This window comes from Ictalurus punctatus, chromosome 6 (genome assembly GCF_001660625.3).
Source record: "Ictalurus punctatus breed USDA103 chromosome 6, Coco_2.0, whole genome shotgun sequence".
Lineage (NCBI taxonomy): Eukaryota > Metazoa > Chordata > Actinopteri > Siluriformes > Ictaluridae > Ictalurus > Ictalurus punctatus.
The window spans coordinates 20327226-20344206 of NC_030421.2; the positions used below are offsets into that span (position 1 = coordinate 20327226).

Below are 16981 nucleotides of genomic sequence, written 5' to 3' on the forward strand. Positions count from 1 at the left end.
AGGAAACTAATTACCTCAAAATTTTTAAGTTGATAAATCAATTACACTTAAATATAGCAAGTTTGAGTAAAAAAAATTGTTATATCTAAGTGTATTTGGCTTAAAGAAATTGATTTATCAACTTAAAAAATTTGAGGTAATTAGTTTCCTCAAATTTTTTTTAAGTTAAATGAACTATCCGGATTTACAATGTTGTTTCTGGTATAAGGAACACTCACAACATGTGCAACATTCATAATCTGTCATTGCAATGTTCTCAGTAAATGGCTAAGAATGAACACATCAGCTCTCCTTTAAGTTACTTATTCACCTTTGATCTACATGGAAGCAGTAGCAAAAAGGAAGTAGCACTACTGTTATTTCTTGAAAAACAGCATTGCTCTCCTATAGTTTGGCCCTTTTTATCTAGGCTGTAACTAAAAAACACCCATATGTCAGTGTCATTCATATATATATATATATATATATATATATATATATATATATATATATATATATATATATATAAACTGAATCTTGTGTGGATTTAGCTATAGGACTTGGTTTGTGAATACATCAGATCAATTAACAGAAGACACAAGTATAGAAAAGCACTGTAAAGTTTATTAGCATTACAGGCATATGAAAATACACTTCACAATTGTGTTGTGTTTGTATTAAATACAAGCAAGCAAAATATCCCATAGGGAGTATTAAAATAAAAACATACCCGAAGAAAACAAGCCCAGGTGTAGATTAAAAGTGCGGTAGTAATGCCGGTAACTCAGATGCCGATCAACACTACACAAACTGCATATAACTGAAAGCTTCCAATAATTGCACGAAATAAAAATGGGGGGCATCATATTTTCTGTACATATAGTATCTCCTTTATAATTTACAGATGGGAGATATCAAGTACCGGTGACCTTTGAAACTAGAAGTAGTAAGTATATTGTAATGCAGCAGCTGGTACAGTGGTCCAAGGTATAGCCCATCATTTTCCCTGATTTAACCAGAGTTTCTTTGCACTCTTTAACTAGTTTTCTTTATTTTTTACATCAATTTATTATTAATCTATTAATATTTTGTGAAGGCAGGTTCACTTACAAAATAAAAGGTATAAGGTAATAAGTTATTAAATGTTAATAAATGAAAAATGATCTCCTGTTCTCATCTTGTTAAACCTACTCATTTCAGATGTCAACACTGATACTTGTTTTTTCCTGCTCTGGGCTTCCTGCCCAGGAAAAAGCCAAGCTTACTTAAATTACAAAGAGATTATTACTGGGGGGAAAGTAAATATTTTCACATGAAAATCACTTAACCACATATCATTCAAGTGTAAATCACATTTGTAGCACCAGTTAGTGCTTCATGCAGAAATTATATTATGCATTTGTTCAGAGATGCACAGATTCCCACTTTTTCCAATTTACTGTGTACTGGCTGTTGGAATGTACATTCCAATATATGACATCTTCACAGTAACCAAAAGATTCTCAGCAAACATCTGCTGCAAATTTATGCAGCAAAAAGTGAAATGGAGATGTGCTTTGAAGCAATTTGTGTCCTATCAATCAACATCACACACTGACACTGTTCTGAACAGCACAACTACAGCCTCATGGCCCTCATCTACACATGACTGGAAGGTCGGCAAGGTTATAAGGTGTCCCGGTTCTCATTTTATGCTTCAAATGTTCATATGTGCCCTGTATGTGAACTTTCTGCACTCTATGGTGAGCCCCACATTGTTGCAAACTCAGCAGAGGTCTTTTACCCAAAACCTTTTTTGTGATTATTTATGAGGACCAATCACAGCAGATGGCTTTGTTAAGAGCAAGGCAGAGGCCTAAACTTGTCATAAAGCAGCCTTAGAATATCTTATGTGAAACAAATCTTGTAAAAAAAAACTGTACATCTTTTCATAATTATATAATGAGAGCAATCAGCTGATTTCACCCTCCAAATATGTTGCTGTGATATTAAGCAATTTGTTTTTAGTAGGCTTGACAATATTATTATAACTGTCATTCTTTTTTTTTTCAAAATGGAAAGATTAACATAGTATTAATCGGCAAAAATGCTTAACTGATGACTGTACAGTTTCGTGACTCTCTGCCAATATCACTGAATGCCAAGCCATTGTAAAAGCATTGTGCTGAACACAACTGGAGCGTAATGAAGTTTTGAGGACTGTCCCAATTGCTCACTTTTACACCCTTGCATGCCCAATTACTCATGGACTACTCGTTCACCCCCACACAGTGTCAGCTGCAGATTTGGAGATGGCCATTCATGGGATACAATATGGCACTGGCCTAGAAAATATGTTAAACCCAATTGAATATTGATTCCAGTCATGAAAATACTAAATATAAAATTGGTACTTCTCTACATTTGTTTGTGGTTGATTATAAATCTTGCAGCACTTTCATCTCCACTGACAGTTGAAGGTTTAGCTTTTTTCTTTGCCAATTCCCACCCACTAGTCAGCACTTCCCTATAATATGACAGCTCCTAACCAGGGAGGGTCAAAGCTAGCATGTGTTACCTCCAAGTCATGTGAGGATAGACATATCTACCCTCCTCAACATACATGTAACATCAGGATTTGAATTTGAAATCTCTGGACGATTCGGCGAGCACCTTAGGAGCCTGCCAGCTCAGTGTTTTTATTGGATTCTGGCTCACTATTAAGTAACTTTGGATGCAGGTATCTGACAGTTAAATGTATGTAAATACCAATATATATGTACCTTTAAACAAGCAAGGACTATATTACAGCGATTTTTACAGAAGTAAAAAGAAGGATATTGATATGTCTACAGATTTATAATGCCCTGTGTTGGTGATCAGATCATTTTCCATGTGGTCTTCACAGTGAATTCATGCCATTATTATTGGCTCACCCAAAATGTGTCATGTTATTAGTCACACAGGTGTGTGGTCCATTATAGGCAGTTTTGCTTGTGGATCTTGTTTCACCTCCTATAACATTAAGAAAAATCTTAATTAACCATTATTACACATATATTGCTGTATATAGAAACTGTGAGGTTAACTTGAATTTTATATGAGTACTTAGTTACAAGTAACCAGAAAAAGATTAAGTAACATCCCTGAGTAGTACATCAATTTAATTAAAATTTAAAACAGTAGTAAGTAACTGTGCAGTTGAATTTCAAAACTCAGCAGTTTTTCAGGACTGTACCTGTTATGGTGTTTGTTTTGGTTACTGACAAGCAATGATTTTAGCTTCCCACCAAACTATGAAATAAAATAACCATTTTGTACCATTCTTGGTCTTCTCTGCTGATGCTTTCTGATAAGAAGTACCACAATCAGTCCAGCCAGGATTACCAGTATCATTACCAGTGAAAAGAGAACTCCAACTGAAAATCCTCTATGAGGTTCATCGTGACTCTCTGCTAAAAACAAAACAACACGCAGATAAATGTGGCTGTTTCATTGCTTGGGGGCATGATGAATATTGATCAGGATTCTGGCCGAAATAGATTTCTGTTTCGAATATCAGTTTTGTTTCAGGTTTTTTATCACGTTCAATTACTATGAGGATCATTCTTAAGAACATAAAAAGACCTAAGGGAGAACTATGGCCATATTTCCAAATAGATTAAATACTGTACTCACTTGTAGTAGACAGATCATTTATAGTGCTTCTGTTACTTTCCTTCGCAACTGTAAAAATGGCATCAGAACAATGACAACAATGTCAGTACATTACCAACCATTTAGCATTTCTACACAATAGAATCCAGTGCTGCTTCATCAACATGCGCTCTAAACAGAAATTCAAAGAACCTCAGTGTTTAATAGTTTACCTTCAACTATCAGTCGAACTTTATGCATGTGTTTTAGTCTTTTTTCCTGATCAAGAACATAACATGTAAATATCCTCTGATCGTTATTGGACACATCACGGAGAAGTAGCGAGCAGTTTCCTTTTGAAAATGACAGGAAGACTTGGGTCCTATTCACATAGGATTCATGTAGTGGATCTTTCTCCTTGCAACAATGATTCACAACTATCTCTTCGCCAATCTGCCATACGAGGTTCTTAGTATCTTCAGAGCAAGGGCATGGCAATATCACATTCTCCCCGGTAAAGACACTCATATTCTGGATTTGCTCTGCTGCTCTGCTGTCTGCAACATTAAGAGATTAGCAGATTGAATACATATACTTCAGATGAAAAACATGAAAGCTTGTGCTAACTGATAATGCAACAATATGATAACTGTACTGCACATTTTGTTTATTCTGCAGTATAAATAGAGAATACTAAATAAATTCTGAAGAAATTATAGAAAGAATGTAGTAAGATGGTAATATTATTTCTAACAACTCCCAGAGAACATCATTATGTGACTAATGGCTTGTTCACACTAGCTCTTTAATTAGGGGTTATTTTTTTTGCGTGTGTGAATTTAGCTACTGGGGAAATTCGTGGCATGTGCAAAAGCTTTAGCATCCTTAAAATTAATCCACAATTGTAGTTAGTATTGTTGTTGTTGTTATTATTATTATTATTACTATTATTATTATTATGTTAGGTATCAGAACCTGACTAACTTGATAAGCCTTAATCCAAGTCAGATGAAAACAACCCCAGAGTTTCCCCAGTACCCTCTAATCACTTCCTGCTCTGAATTTGAACCTCCTGAAATGTATTTAGTCAGTGATAATAAAGTAACTGTTGGGACAAGATCTGGAAGACAAGCATAAATCTCTGATAGAAGTGCCCCTAGGCTGGTCTTGTATTAAATGCAAAACCTCACATCACTGAAGAAAGATTCAGGATGGCTTAGCCTGTAAAATGTAGTTACTTAATACTAACATTACAAAAGAGGAAGAAAACCTTATCTGCATGTTTAAAACATGTAGGTTACATAAGCCAGTCATTTCACAAACGAGTATTGTCTGATGAAATAAAGACACTAGGCTCTAAGGCTATAACCACTAAGTAACTGAAAAGCATGTGAAGGAAACATATAATCATTGAAGTATTCTGCTGTGGCAATGAGTGGCATAATATATTATGAAAGTAGACAGTGGAGAAGAATGGATTCTACTAAATGCCAACAAATCTTGGAAACTAACATCGTGTAGTCTCAAAATTAACCATGAACTCCTAAATTGACTAAATAAAGGTTTAGGAAAGGCCTTTCCAATCCTCATACTTGAATATCTGAATAAGTCAGACAGCAGAATAAACAATGCAGGCAAGACAAATAATTAATACATTCTCCTAGCAGATTTATTAGGAACACCTGTACACCTGCTCATTCATCCAGTTATCCATGCAGTTAAAGATCACACTTTTTCTTTATTCTGATGTGCACATGAACTGAAGCTCTTGACCTGTATCTGCAGGATTTTTTTTTTTGGATTGCATTGCTGCCACATAATTGGCTGATGACATTACTGCATAAATGTGCAGGTGTACAGGTGTTCCTAAGAAAGTGGACAGTGAGGGTAAATATACATAATTATCAATGCATTAATAATTAAGAGATGATGGAAGTTCCCAGTGCAAGAATAGAAAGACTACAAGGCTACAAGAAACATCGGGAGGATGTGATTTCTACTTCCCAAACATATTGTACATGCCACATTTTAGATTTATTTTTTCAAATTTTTTTAATTAAGCAAAGGGCTTAACAAAGAAGAGCAATAAATATGCATATATATATATATATACAGAAAGGCTTCTCCACTAAGTATTAAATACATTTCAGTCGGCGTGTTTAATACTTTTTTCCTGTGTCATTCCACTTTATTACACATAAATTATTTACGGACGTTAATGTTTGGATTTCTTTATATGTGTAGATTGCTTGAATTAATACCAAAGTCTGGTGAAAATTTTATGTGAATAGTCTCATTGGAAATATATTTACTGAAAAAAAGGTTGACACATTAATGTCTTATTTCCCCCACTGTAAGTCCAAGTATACTGACAAAGCTCAATGAAGAAAACAATTCGCAGACATCTACTTATTAGTATTCTTTGGTGTCAAACGTTGTTCTTTTTTCACTTCAAGTATCTCGGTTTACAAAGACTACTTCCTTTATTACAAGGACTAGATCATAATTTTGTGTTAGCTACCATAAACACTCCCTGGTTCCCACATTCATTCAAACCTAAAGTCTGAGTCATTACAGAACTATCTGTAATCACTTTGTTAATACAACATAATATTAGCTTCAGTTAGGTGGGGAAACACCTTGTGTAACTGTGTACTGTAAAAAGACTTTCACTCACTAGAATGTGAGCTAGATGTAGAAGAGATGTCTTTAAATTAGCACATACTATAAAAAATCAACTATTCTGTCACTACATCTGGGAAAGAATAGCAATGTTTGCTTCGTATCTTCCTTTTATCTCAGTTGTGATTATTATTTAGAGCTGCACTAGCCTCAGCTATTGTTAGGATTTCATTTGTCCTATTGGGATATCCAATGTCCGATATCTGAAACTATACAAACATTGGCTTACTCATGTATGACACAGCCAGGAGCCACACCACAATAGCAGACCTAAAAGAAAGAAAAAAAGGTTAGCCTTCAAACATATACACCAGCCTATTTCAAATGCAGTTTTTGTATTTTGGAAACAAGCTAAGTATAAGCTAATACAGTTGTAGTCAAAACCTTTCATGTTTATTAAGATATCTACTCATAAACTATAGCCAATTCTTGTCATTCTTTGCAAAAATTGGCTCCAGGATACACCTAAATTGGAACAAGACAAATCATCTTCTGTCACATGTACAGGTCTGGGAACTGGGAGACAAAATTATCACATATCAGCCTAGATGTCAAGAAATCTTAAATAGATATGCTTATGTGGTCTTTGTCACTGTATTATATAAACTCAGCAAAAAAAGAAACCTCGCTTTTTCAGGAGACTGTATTTTAAATATAATTTTGTAAAATCCAAATAAGCTTTACAGATATTTTTGGAAAAGTGTTTAAACAATGTTTTTCATGCTTGTTCAATGGACCATAAACACTTATTGCACATGCACCTTTGGATATCCGTAAGACACTAAAAGTTTACAGGCGGTAGGCAATTAAGGTCACAGTTACAATAACTTAGGACACTAAATAGACCTTTATACTGACTATGAAAAACCCCGGAAGAAAGGTGTCTAGGGTTCCTGCTCACCTGCGTGAACATGCCATAGACCTGCTGCAGGGAGGCATGAGGACTGCAGATGTGGCCAGAGCAATAAACTGCAATGTCTGTAATGTAAGACCCCCCCCCCCCCCCCCCGTTCAGGTCAGTGGTGGATGAAGTACACAAACCATGTACTTGAGTTAAAGTAGAGCTACCCAAGGTAAAATATTACTCCAGTAAAAGTAGAAGTGCTCCCTTTAAACTTTCACTTGACTAAAAGTACAAAAGTATTTGCCTTCAAATGTACTTAAGTATTCAAAGTACTGATTTATTATGGCTATAATGTCCTATTATCATTTTTGTCATAAGAATTAATCAACTCAGTTTAAAATATAATTTATACTCCAACATAAGGTGTTAACATCAATTGATTGTCATTTCACAATATCAGAGCACTCAGCCTGAAAAGCTTAAAAAACTACAAACTTCAGCTAACTTAGCTGACGAATGGAAAAAAATAGCTAAAGCCTGCGTTGCTACTGCCGCTTTGGGTTGCAGTGTTACCAATCATCCTAGAGTACTTAGCTAACTATCCAGTAACTAGTACTTAGCTAACTACTTAGCTAATTAACATTGCATTTATTTTAACAAAATACACATTGAACCAGTTTTCTGCAATTTACTGTCCGATTATTCATTTAAAAAATGACCTCCGGAATGAAAATGGTTGAGTTCTAGGGTTAGGGTTAGGGTTAGATTAGATGTTTGTTTAGATTGGAAGGAGAATTCTTGTAAGAAGAAATTATAGAGGGCAGAACAGGCAGAGAAGCCTCTTAAAAATGAAGAACTCGTTCTTCTTTTCAACTACTTCAGTAAAATCAAGCAAATAAGGCCATGGGTGTTGTGGCAAGTTAAAGTCAGGAGTTTCTTCCATCATTTATGAGGGTATTGGCACGTTCAAAACGTTATGCTGTTGCACTGATGTTGAATTGTATGTTTGCGCTAGGTAGATACCTCCAACAGGGGCAAGCAAAACAAGTTCAAAACAAAGCGTGCGCTGTACCCTGATTGGTGGCTTGCCACATGCTTCTTAATTTGACCAGTTAAGTTTTTATCCCCTCATAAATAAAAAGCAACGACTGATTTCGCAAAATGTAGTAGAATAAAAAGTATGATATTTGACTTTGAAATGTAGTGTAGTTAAAGTAAAAAGTATCCCCCAAATAGAAATACTTCAGTAAAGTACACATATGCAAAAAAGCTATTTTAAGTACAGTAACGAATTACATTTACTTCGTTACTGTCCACCAAAAAATAACAATGGAGTCCATAATACTCAAAATACATATTAACATATAGCACATATCAGTGAAATAATCCATATTAGTTAGGCAAAAACAATATTAAACACTGTGAGTTACTGTTCAGGGACTCATTATTCAATTTCTGTTCGTCACATGTCTGTGAAGCTTGTTCACTTTATGTCTCAGTTGTTGAAACTTTTTACGTTAATACAAATATTTACACATGTTAAGAAATTTGCTGGACATTTCTCTTTACATTTAGCTTTAACAAATAGCTATGTAGCTATGGAGAATTGCATAGTTAAAAACTAGGAGCAACCATTTTGAACTTTTTTAATTTATTTAGGCCTGTTTAAATTTTAAATGAGTGAATTATTGTGTATTTTTATGGTTTATTTCATTCCGTTGAATATTTTGTGTATGTTTCATTCATTCATTCAATCATCTTCAGTAATAGCTTTATACTGGTCAGAGTAGTAGTAGACCTGGATCTGAAGCATTAGAATGTAACACAATTTAACATGGCTAAGCTTTCACTGGTGTAAATCACAAGGAGGCGTGTCTGAACCATGGGACTTTTCCCTTTCTGCTGTTAGCTAGCTGTGCTGTAAGAGTGACACAGCTCTCTGTAGCCCTAGTTGTCATTTTGAATGCTGCGTTCTCCACAAATGAATATGAACGTCCCAATCACACAATCGTGATTTCTCTAAGCCCGGACTGAATCAGTGACGAAGTGCTGCATGAATGCAAGAGAGAGTTTGCTATGCATGTGAATGTGTATATGTTGCTTTGTGGTTTGTCTTGTCTTAGAGATTGACACCAACGGGTGATGACGGTGCCGATGCGTGGATGTGTCTGTACTACAGTATCAGCACCATATTTGGCAGATTCGGCACACTGTAATATTTCAGTCTACAACTCACTAGCCGTCAGCATCATTACTAAGAAGCTGGAGTGGTCCCTTACACTTGACCTTAAAGTTTTAGTGCTGACCACATCCATTGTTGTTTTCCTTAAGCTAATACACAAGTATGCTAGTATACTGGTTTGTGAAAAGCGGTGTAGTTAGGAGAAGCAAATTGTTGTTCTTTAGTCTATGTAGCCTCTCCGGATTTGAAATAACTAGGAAGATGCTTTTTCAGAGGAGGTAGTGTGGACTTGATTTAATATAATTGTTTATTACACCTCTTGTAATATTAGCTGTGTTTTATGGAAAATATCCTACTTTATTATGCAGTCCATCATGTGTATAGTCAAATCACAAGCCTCGTATCGAAGAATACAATATAATGCTACACTCATATTATGTCTGCATTTTCTCTCCAACATAAAGTTAACAGAAATCTGAAAACTTGGGGGGTTGGTCACTGGACCTTGTGTGGATAACAGGAAATTATTGTTGTTCAACAAATGAATCAGTTCAGCAGTTCAACAGAACTCTTTTTCTACACACACACACACACACACACACACACACACACACACACACACAGCCATTGGCTGCACACCAGCATACTCAGCTTTGTTATCTCCCTGATCACACTGACCCTGTGACCCATGTTCATTCTACTGTGCCACATTGGTGTTTATTGCTCTGACGTAATGTGAAAAACACAGACATACACTCGCTGTCCACTTTATTGTACACCTTGTACACCTTTACACATTCATGCAGTTATCTAATCTAATCAGCCAATCAAGTGGAAGTAACACGATGTAAAAAATCTTGTAGATACAGGTCAAGAGCGTAGGTTGATGTTCACATCAACCATCTTTGATCGTGGCATGTATACTGGTACAGGACAGGCTGGTTTGAGTATTTCAGACACTGCTGATCTCCTGGGAATTTCCACATACAACAGTCTCTTGAGTTTACACAGACTGGAGAGAAAAGAAAATAATGAGTAAGCAATAGTTTTGTGGGTGGAAATGCCTTGCTGATTAGGTTAGGGGATGAGGTCAGAGGAATATGGCCAGACTGGTTTGAGCTGCCAGGAAGGCTGTAGTAACTCATATAATCACACAAGCACAAAACATCAAACCTTGCGGTGGATGAGCTACAACAGCAGAAGATCACATCTGTCCAGTTTCAGTGAGTCTGTGCCCATAATAGCTTCAGATTCTTGTTCTTGACTGACAGGATGTGCTCTTCTGCCATTGTAGCCCATCCCCCTCAAGGTTTGAGGTGTTGTGTATTCTGAGATGCTTTTCTCCTCAGTGTGGTTGTCAAGAGTAATTATTTGAATAAATAATTAAATAATTAATTATTTAATTATTTATTACTATGGACTTCCTGTCAGCTCAAACCAGTCTGGGCATTCTCCTTTGATCTCCCTCATCAAGAATGTGTTTTAGCCTGCAGACCCTCTGCTCACAGTATGTTTTTTGTTTTGTTTTTCACACCATTCTAATCTCTACAACAGTCAAAGTCACAGAGATCACATTGTTTCCCATTCTGATGTTTGATGTAAACATAAAGCTCTTGACCTATATCTGCATGATTTTGTGTATTGTGCTGTTGCTAAGCGATTGGCTGATTGCTGAACTGCATGAATGAGCAGGTGTTCGGGTGTTCCTGTAACTGTAACTGCTGCGTGTATTTAGTGCGGTCCAAAGTCCAATAACAATTTTATTTTGCATTCTTTTCTAATTTAATACAACAATTTACTCTGCAAATTATATTATTGACATCAACTTGAGTGAAAATGTAGAATCTTTGAAATATTTAGATGAATTTCAGTATCTTAGTATTTGGGATTGTGTGCACTCAAGCTGGCATGGACTTCAGAAACTAGTACAAAACCTCATAAAAGAATCCCAGATTTTCAATGTGGTTCTCAGACTTTGAACTCCATTGTGTATATACCATATAAAAGAAAAAAAGAAAGAATTATTCTACTAATTGGGCCACCACTGTTAGTTACATAAACAAAATATTAAACACATATTTAGTGTAAATAACATCGTCTCCACTGTATACACTGTATGTGTTTGTTTGTTCAACCTGAAGGATAAAACAAAGCCTGGTTAGTTGTACCCATGTGAAGCCGCTGATGCAATAGATGTAACCAAGTTAGTTGTTTCAGTTCCTAATTTCTTATTGTTTTAATTAGCTTGTACAGGCAACTACAAAAATGTCTACTTTTACTTTAACTTTAAGCCACTTCTGACCAGTCCATTTGTTAGTTTTGGGAATTCCAGCTCTTTTTAGTGAGCCAGATCATTTGGCTCAGCTCAGCAATAAGAGCCGAGTCTTTCGGCTCCCAAACAGCTCTTCATTTAGTACCACTCCTAGCTTTTATAATTCAGCCAAATTTAGCAATATTTTGGCTTATGATTAGTATGTATGCACATATATCACTTAAATTATTCAATGTAATTATACTAATAATTATAAATAAAAATTATACTATAATTTTACATAGTGTTACATTATGTTTGGCATAAAAACCTAAATAATGTAAAAACATCAAACACTATTTCACGTGTGTTGAACATTTTATTTATATTGAACTATCCGAAACACAAACTATACTAAACAAATCACTGATGGATGTACAGGTCTAATAAGGCTGTGAGGGTTGTCAGTAGACCCTACTCCATATGATATTTTACCTTACAAATTCTACATTTTGCCTTTATGTTGTTTGTGTTATTAAAATGCATGTATTAAGCGTAACTATTAAAATGGAGAATGTTATCACACGTGATTTGTCACACGCACGTACACGTTCACACAACATCCAGTCTGTGCGTGTTCAGAGTGCGCTTGGCCGAGCAGTGTGGCGAAAAGAACCTGCTATTATTCTGTCTTGTAGCCTATTAAAAATTTATTAATTAGTTTAATTTTAAAAATAAACAAACAAACAAACAAATAAATAAAAGAAACTAAGATAAATAAGTAAATAAACTAAGACGGCAGGCGGCTCACATCGTTTACTGAAAGGATCCGGCTCATAGATCCGACTCGTTCGCGATTGACACATCACTACCATTGGTATGTGTAGTTAACTTTCGATTTCGTCGCCATTTAAGAGTTTGAAGTGGCAGCTCTCTGACCCGAAGTGAAGGTGAAGGACTTTCCTTTTTTTCACATTGTATCTTTACACAAACTTTAGATAACTTTTAGATATCTGTTCGAGTCATGTGAAGTCTTGAGTTGACTCATAATGGTTTCATATGACACATTAAGACCCAAAGCTTCGGGATACGTAAATAACTTTACTGAAAAGACATGCGCAACGAAATGTACAAAAGAGACTATAAAACAGCTACATACAAAAAGAACAATTCCAAAGAGACAAACCTTGTCATTGCTGTTTTGACTCAGTGTTCAGCTTTGGGATCTACAGCCGGCTCTGTGATTGCGTCCTGAGCGCGTGCCTCTTCTGCTCTACAGTACCTCTACCGCATGCGCTGTCTCTCTCAGGACACTCATCCAGGGGCGTAACCATCAATTCAAATGTGTGTGTGTGTGTGTGTGTGTGTGTGCGTGCGTGCGTGTTTTTTTTCTAACCTTCGTCTAATTTATGGATTTTATCTCTCCTTGCTCTTATTTGGCTTAATATGCTATTTATGATTCTGTACTTGCATGGTATATTGTATATTGCACTGTATTATTTAAATATTGCAAATTGTGTTTAGTCTGCATTATTGTATCGCATATACATAGCACACATACTTGTATATTCACACACTGTCACAACACAACAGTCCACAGTTTGGAAAGAAATGTCACTCAAACCACACTGTTGCCAAGAGACTGTAATTGAACTAAACTAAGAAACTGCTATGAGACCATATATCAGTACAATTACATGTTATCAACAGTAAAAGAAACCATGAATGTAACCTGCAACGCTGCCTGATCCAGACTTATGTAATCCATAATTCAACATTAAGAATTCACCACCTTGTTCTAATGTGAAGGACTCATATAAAACATCTGTCATAAAAAATAAAAGACGTTACAAAAAAGAGTTTGAAAATAAGTGCACATTTTTGCGGGACTGTGGGAAGACTAACATTACCAAATCTTGCTAATTATTCAGCAGTGGAAATAGGCAGTGATTAAAATGAAATATGTAACAAATGAAAGAAACAGTTAGAGAGACTGAAGGGGTTACAGTGACAGGAGACAGAGTTAGAGTCAGAGCCAGGTAAGGAATGATCAAGATCAGAGTGAACATTTTCTAATGTTCTCACAACTAAGAACACTTTTATTGCTCAGTGCCCACAATTCAGTAGTAGTATTCCAGAATTTGCTTTCTGTTTCCCTAAACTATTTGATGTTAAAATATGGTATTTTCATAGTCATGATAATCCTTTAAGAGGATAATTAACCCTAAAATAAAAGTCCTTGGCGCACGGTGGCTTAGTGGTTAGCACGTTCACCTCACACCTCCAGGGTCCAGGGTTTGATTCCCACCAGGGCTGTGTGTGGAGTTTGTATGTTCTCCACGTGCAAAGACAAGCATGGTAGGCTGATTGGCGTGTCTGTAGTATGTGAGTGTCCCTTGTGATGGACTGGCACCCTGTCCTGGGTGTACCCTTCCTTGTGCCTGATGCTCCCTGGGATAGGCTCCAGGTTCCCCTGTGACCCTGAAGGAGTAAGCAGTAGAAGATGGATGGATAAAAGTCCTCACATTATTTATTCACCCTTATGTCATTCCAAAACAATTCATTAAAAAAGTAAAGTAAAGTAATTAAAGGGGTCAGGATTGATTTATGTCAGTCATGTTTGGAGAACCAATGCAGGTTGATGGTAGTTTTTGAAATGGGCTGTGCATGCTATGTTAAGATTTGATTGGAGAGTAAATTTTTAGAAAAGATTCATACATACCATCGTCTGTCAGTCAATCAGTATACGTGTAACGTTTTGAGCTGTACTGCAAAGTGCAAAACTGATATGACTACATAATTTATAAAATTTTAGCATCAATGTGGTACCAATTTAAATACAGGGGGGGAAATAAGTATTGAACGTGTCAACTTTTTTCAGTAAATATATTTCCAATGAGGTTATTCACATGAAATCTTCACCAGACATCAGTATTAACTCAAGAAATCCACACATAAAGAATTCACAACATTAAAGTCCATAAATAAAGTTATGTGTAATAAAGTGGAATGACAAAGCAAGGTAAAGCAAGGAACCAGCTGAAATCCATAACTAGTTAGAAAGTAATTAAACCTCCTATCTGTGCAAATTAAGATCAGCTGGGTTAGTAAATTGATGGTTTATAAAAAGGCTTCTTGTTACCAAAGTGGCAGACAAGAAACAGCTCATGATGAGTAAAAGCAAAGAGCTCTCCCAAGACCGTCACAACCTTATTGTTGTGAAACATATTGATGGAATCGGATACAGATGTATTTAAAAACTTCTGAATCTTCCAGTAAGCACCACTGGGGCCATTATCCGCAAGTGGAAGAAACATCACTCCGTCATCAACCGGCCACGCACAGGAGCTCCACACAAAATTTCTGACTAGGGAGTCAGAAGAATAGTCAGGCGAGTAGCCCAAGAGCCAAAGACTACTTGGAAAGAGCTCCAAAAAACACTTGGAGGCAGCAGGTACCATCGTTACAGAGAAAACAATAGGCAATGCACTCCACTGCTCATGCTCACTCCGCAAGACTCCATTACTAAAGAAAAGGCATGTCAAAGCTCGTTAAAGTTTGCTACAACTCATTTGGACAAGGCTATGAAATACTGGGAGAGTGTAATCTGGCCAGACGAGAGCCAAATTGAACTTTTTGTCTGTCATACTACATATCATTTTTGGAGAAGAAATGGCTCTGCACATCACCCTAAAAACACTATACCAACAGTGAAGTTTGGAGGTGGAAGCTTCATGGTGTGGGGCTGTTTTTCATAACATGGTACTGTCAGACTTCATATAATTGAAGGAACAATGAATAGAGCCCTTTACTGGGAGATTCTTGAGAAGGATCTGCTGCCATCCACCAGGATGATGAAGATGAGACATGGGTGGACCTTCCAGCAGGACAACGATCCAAAGCATACAGCGTTAGAATGGCCCAGTCAATCACCTGGCTTGAATCCAGTTGAACAAGACTTAAAAACAATATGTTTAGAAGAATGGGCCAAAATCACACCTGAATACTGAGGCCAATTAATTTCTTCAATCAGGAAGCGTCTTGAAGCTGTCATTACAAACAAATGCTTCTCCACTAAGTACTAAATAAATTTCTGTTAGCGTTTCAGTAGTTTTTCCTGTGTGATTCCTCTTTATTACACATAACTTCATTTATGGACTTTAATGTTTGGATTTCTTTATATGTGTGGATTTCTTGAGTTAATACCAAAGCCTGGTGAAAAGAGGCTCAGTTCATAATCCTTTTGATTTGATATATTCCTGACATAATTCTTGACATGTTGTTTTGTTCTGAGATGCTTTTCTGCTAAGTACAATTGTAATTTGAGTTATTGCAGCCGTCCTGTCAGCTTAAACCAGTCTGACCAGTCTCCTCTCTTATCAACAAGGCTTTTCCCACCTACAGAATTGTTGCTCACTGGATTTGTGTTTTTCACACCATTCTGTGTAAACTCTACAGTCTGTTGTGTAAAATCCCAGGAAATCATCAGTTTATGAAATACTCAAACAGCCCATTTGGCAAGTGAAGCTCTTGACCTGTATCTGCATGATTTTACACATTGCGCTGCCGCCACATTATTCGGATATTTGCTTGAATGAGTAGTTCAGGTGTTCCTATTAAAGAGGCTGGTGAGTGTAGACTTGTTTATAAATTGATCAACAACAGCACCAATTTCACATATGTCTATGAAAAAGACTTTGTCAGTAGTTGCAGTTGTGAACCTTTTGTTATTACCCTACTTTCTGCATTAATTACACCGAAAATATGCTTTGAAAACCACTATTGTCATAGATAATAGACAAACACAGACACACAAACACACACACACACACACACACACACGAACAGTGATGCTTTTTCTAATTTCTTCAACACACTAACGAATTATTCACAGTTCAGTTAGTAAGAGTATTTAATAACTGGTAGAACCGCCTTAATGACTTCCAACGTCTTTTAGAACTGTTCATCAGACAATGGGTAATAAGTTTCAGGAACGATCTCTGTGTCTCGGTTCTGTGTCACAATGTACTGGAAAGTATGTATGGAATGTGTTGTCTTGAGCATTCCTAATCACCCCGCCTTTCACCCTCACTCTTTTTCTCGGTTCTTCTTCTTCTCTTGTTATCTAGTAGACTAGACATCTTTATGTCTTATATTACTCTATGTAATAGATGTTTTGATTTTATCTGTGGCCTGTTACAATTGACATTTATCATTCTTTATTAATATTTCTCTGTGTATATATACTATGCTTTCTGTGTCATTAAACTAAGAAGCTTTCACTGAATGATGGTATCGGTGGGACTTTTTCCTGGGCCCAGACTAGAGGAAATCAGCCAGAGCAGGGTTCAAATTCTGGTTCTGACTGGTTTCGGACAAAGAACTTAACAGTTTCCTGGTGTCAGAACCAAGGATATCTGGATGAAGG

At 36.3% G+C, this 16981-nt stretch overlaps 2 protein-coding genes across 3 annotated transcripts in view; one reads left to right on the forward strand and one right to left on the reverse strand.

Annotated features, from left to right (window-relative positions):
* Positions 1–581: 581 nt before the first annotated feature.
* On the reverse strand, positions 582–12873 carry si:dkey-192g7.3 (uncharacterized). Of its 2 annotated transcripts, none has more exons than XM_017469818.2 (6): positions 12740–12873; positions 6506–6546; positions 3828–4151; positions 3637–3684; positions 3280–3410; positions 582–2973 (listed from the first exon to the last, which is right to left on the reverse strand). In XM_017469818.2, exons 1-6 carry the CDS (start codon positions 12745–12747, stop codon positions 2917–2919), a joined length of 609 nt encoding a protein of 202 aa, XP_017325307.1. In that variant the 5' UTR covers positions 12748–12873; the 3' UTR covers positions 582–2916. The 2 variants fall into 2 exon arrangements, with proteins under 2 accessions (XP_017325307.1, XP_017325306.1); XM_017469817.2 differs by having other exon boundaries at positions 3280–3413.
* Positions 12874–16729: 3856 nt separating this feature from the next.
* Positions 16730–16981, forward strand: part of appb (amyloid beta (A4) precursor protein b) — a 36830-nt gene continuing 36578 nt past the window's right edge. The window contains exon 1 of the mRNA XM_047156102.2: positions 16730–16980. Within this exon, the coding sequence (XP_047012058.1) occupies positions 16975–16980 (6 nt within the window). The 5' untranslated portion in view covers positions 16730–16974. The remainder of the gene's footprint in view (position 16981) is intronic.

Coding starts and splice junctions, on each gene's coding strand:
- si:dkey-192g7.3 (XM_017469817.2), bottom strand. Junction 3,685..3,827: donor AGTTCGACTGATAGTTGAAG/GTAAACTATTAA, acceptor CCATTTTTACAG/TTGCGAAGGAAAGTAACAGA. Junction 3,414..3,636: donor AAATGATCTGTCTACTACAA/GTGAGTACAGTA, acceptor TTTTGTTTTTAG/CAGAGAGTCACGATGAACCT.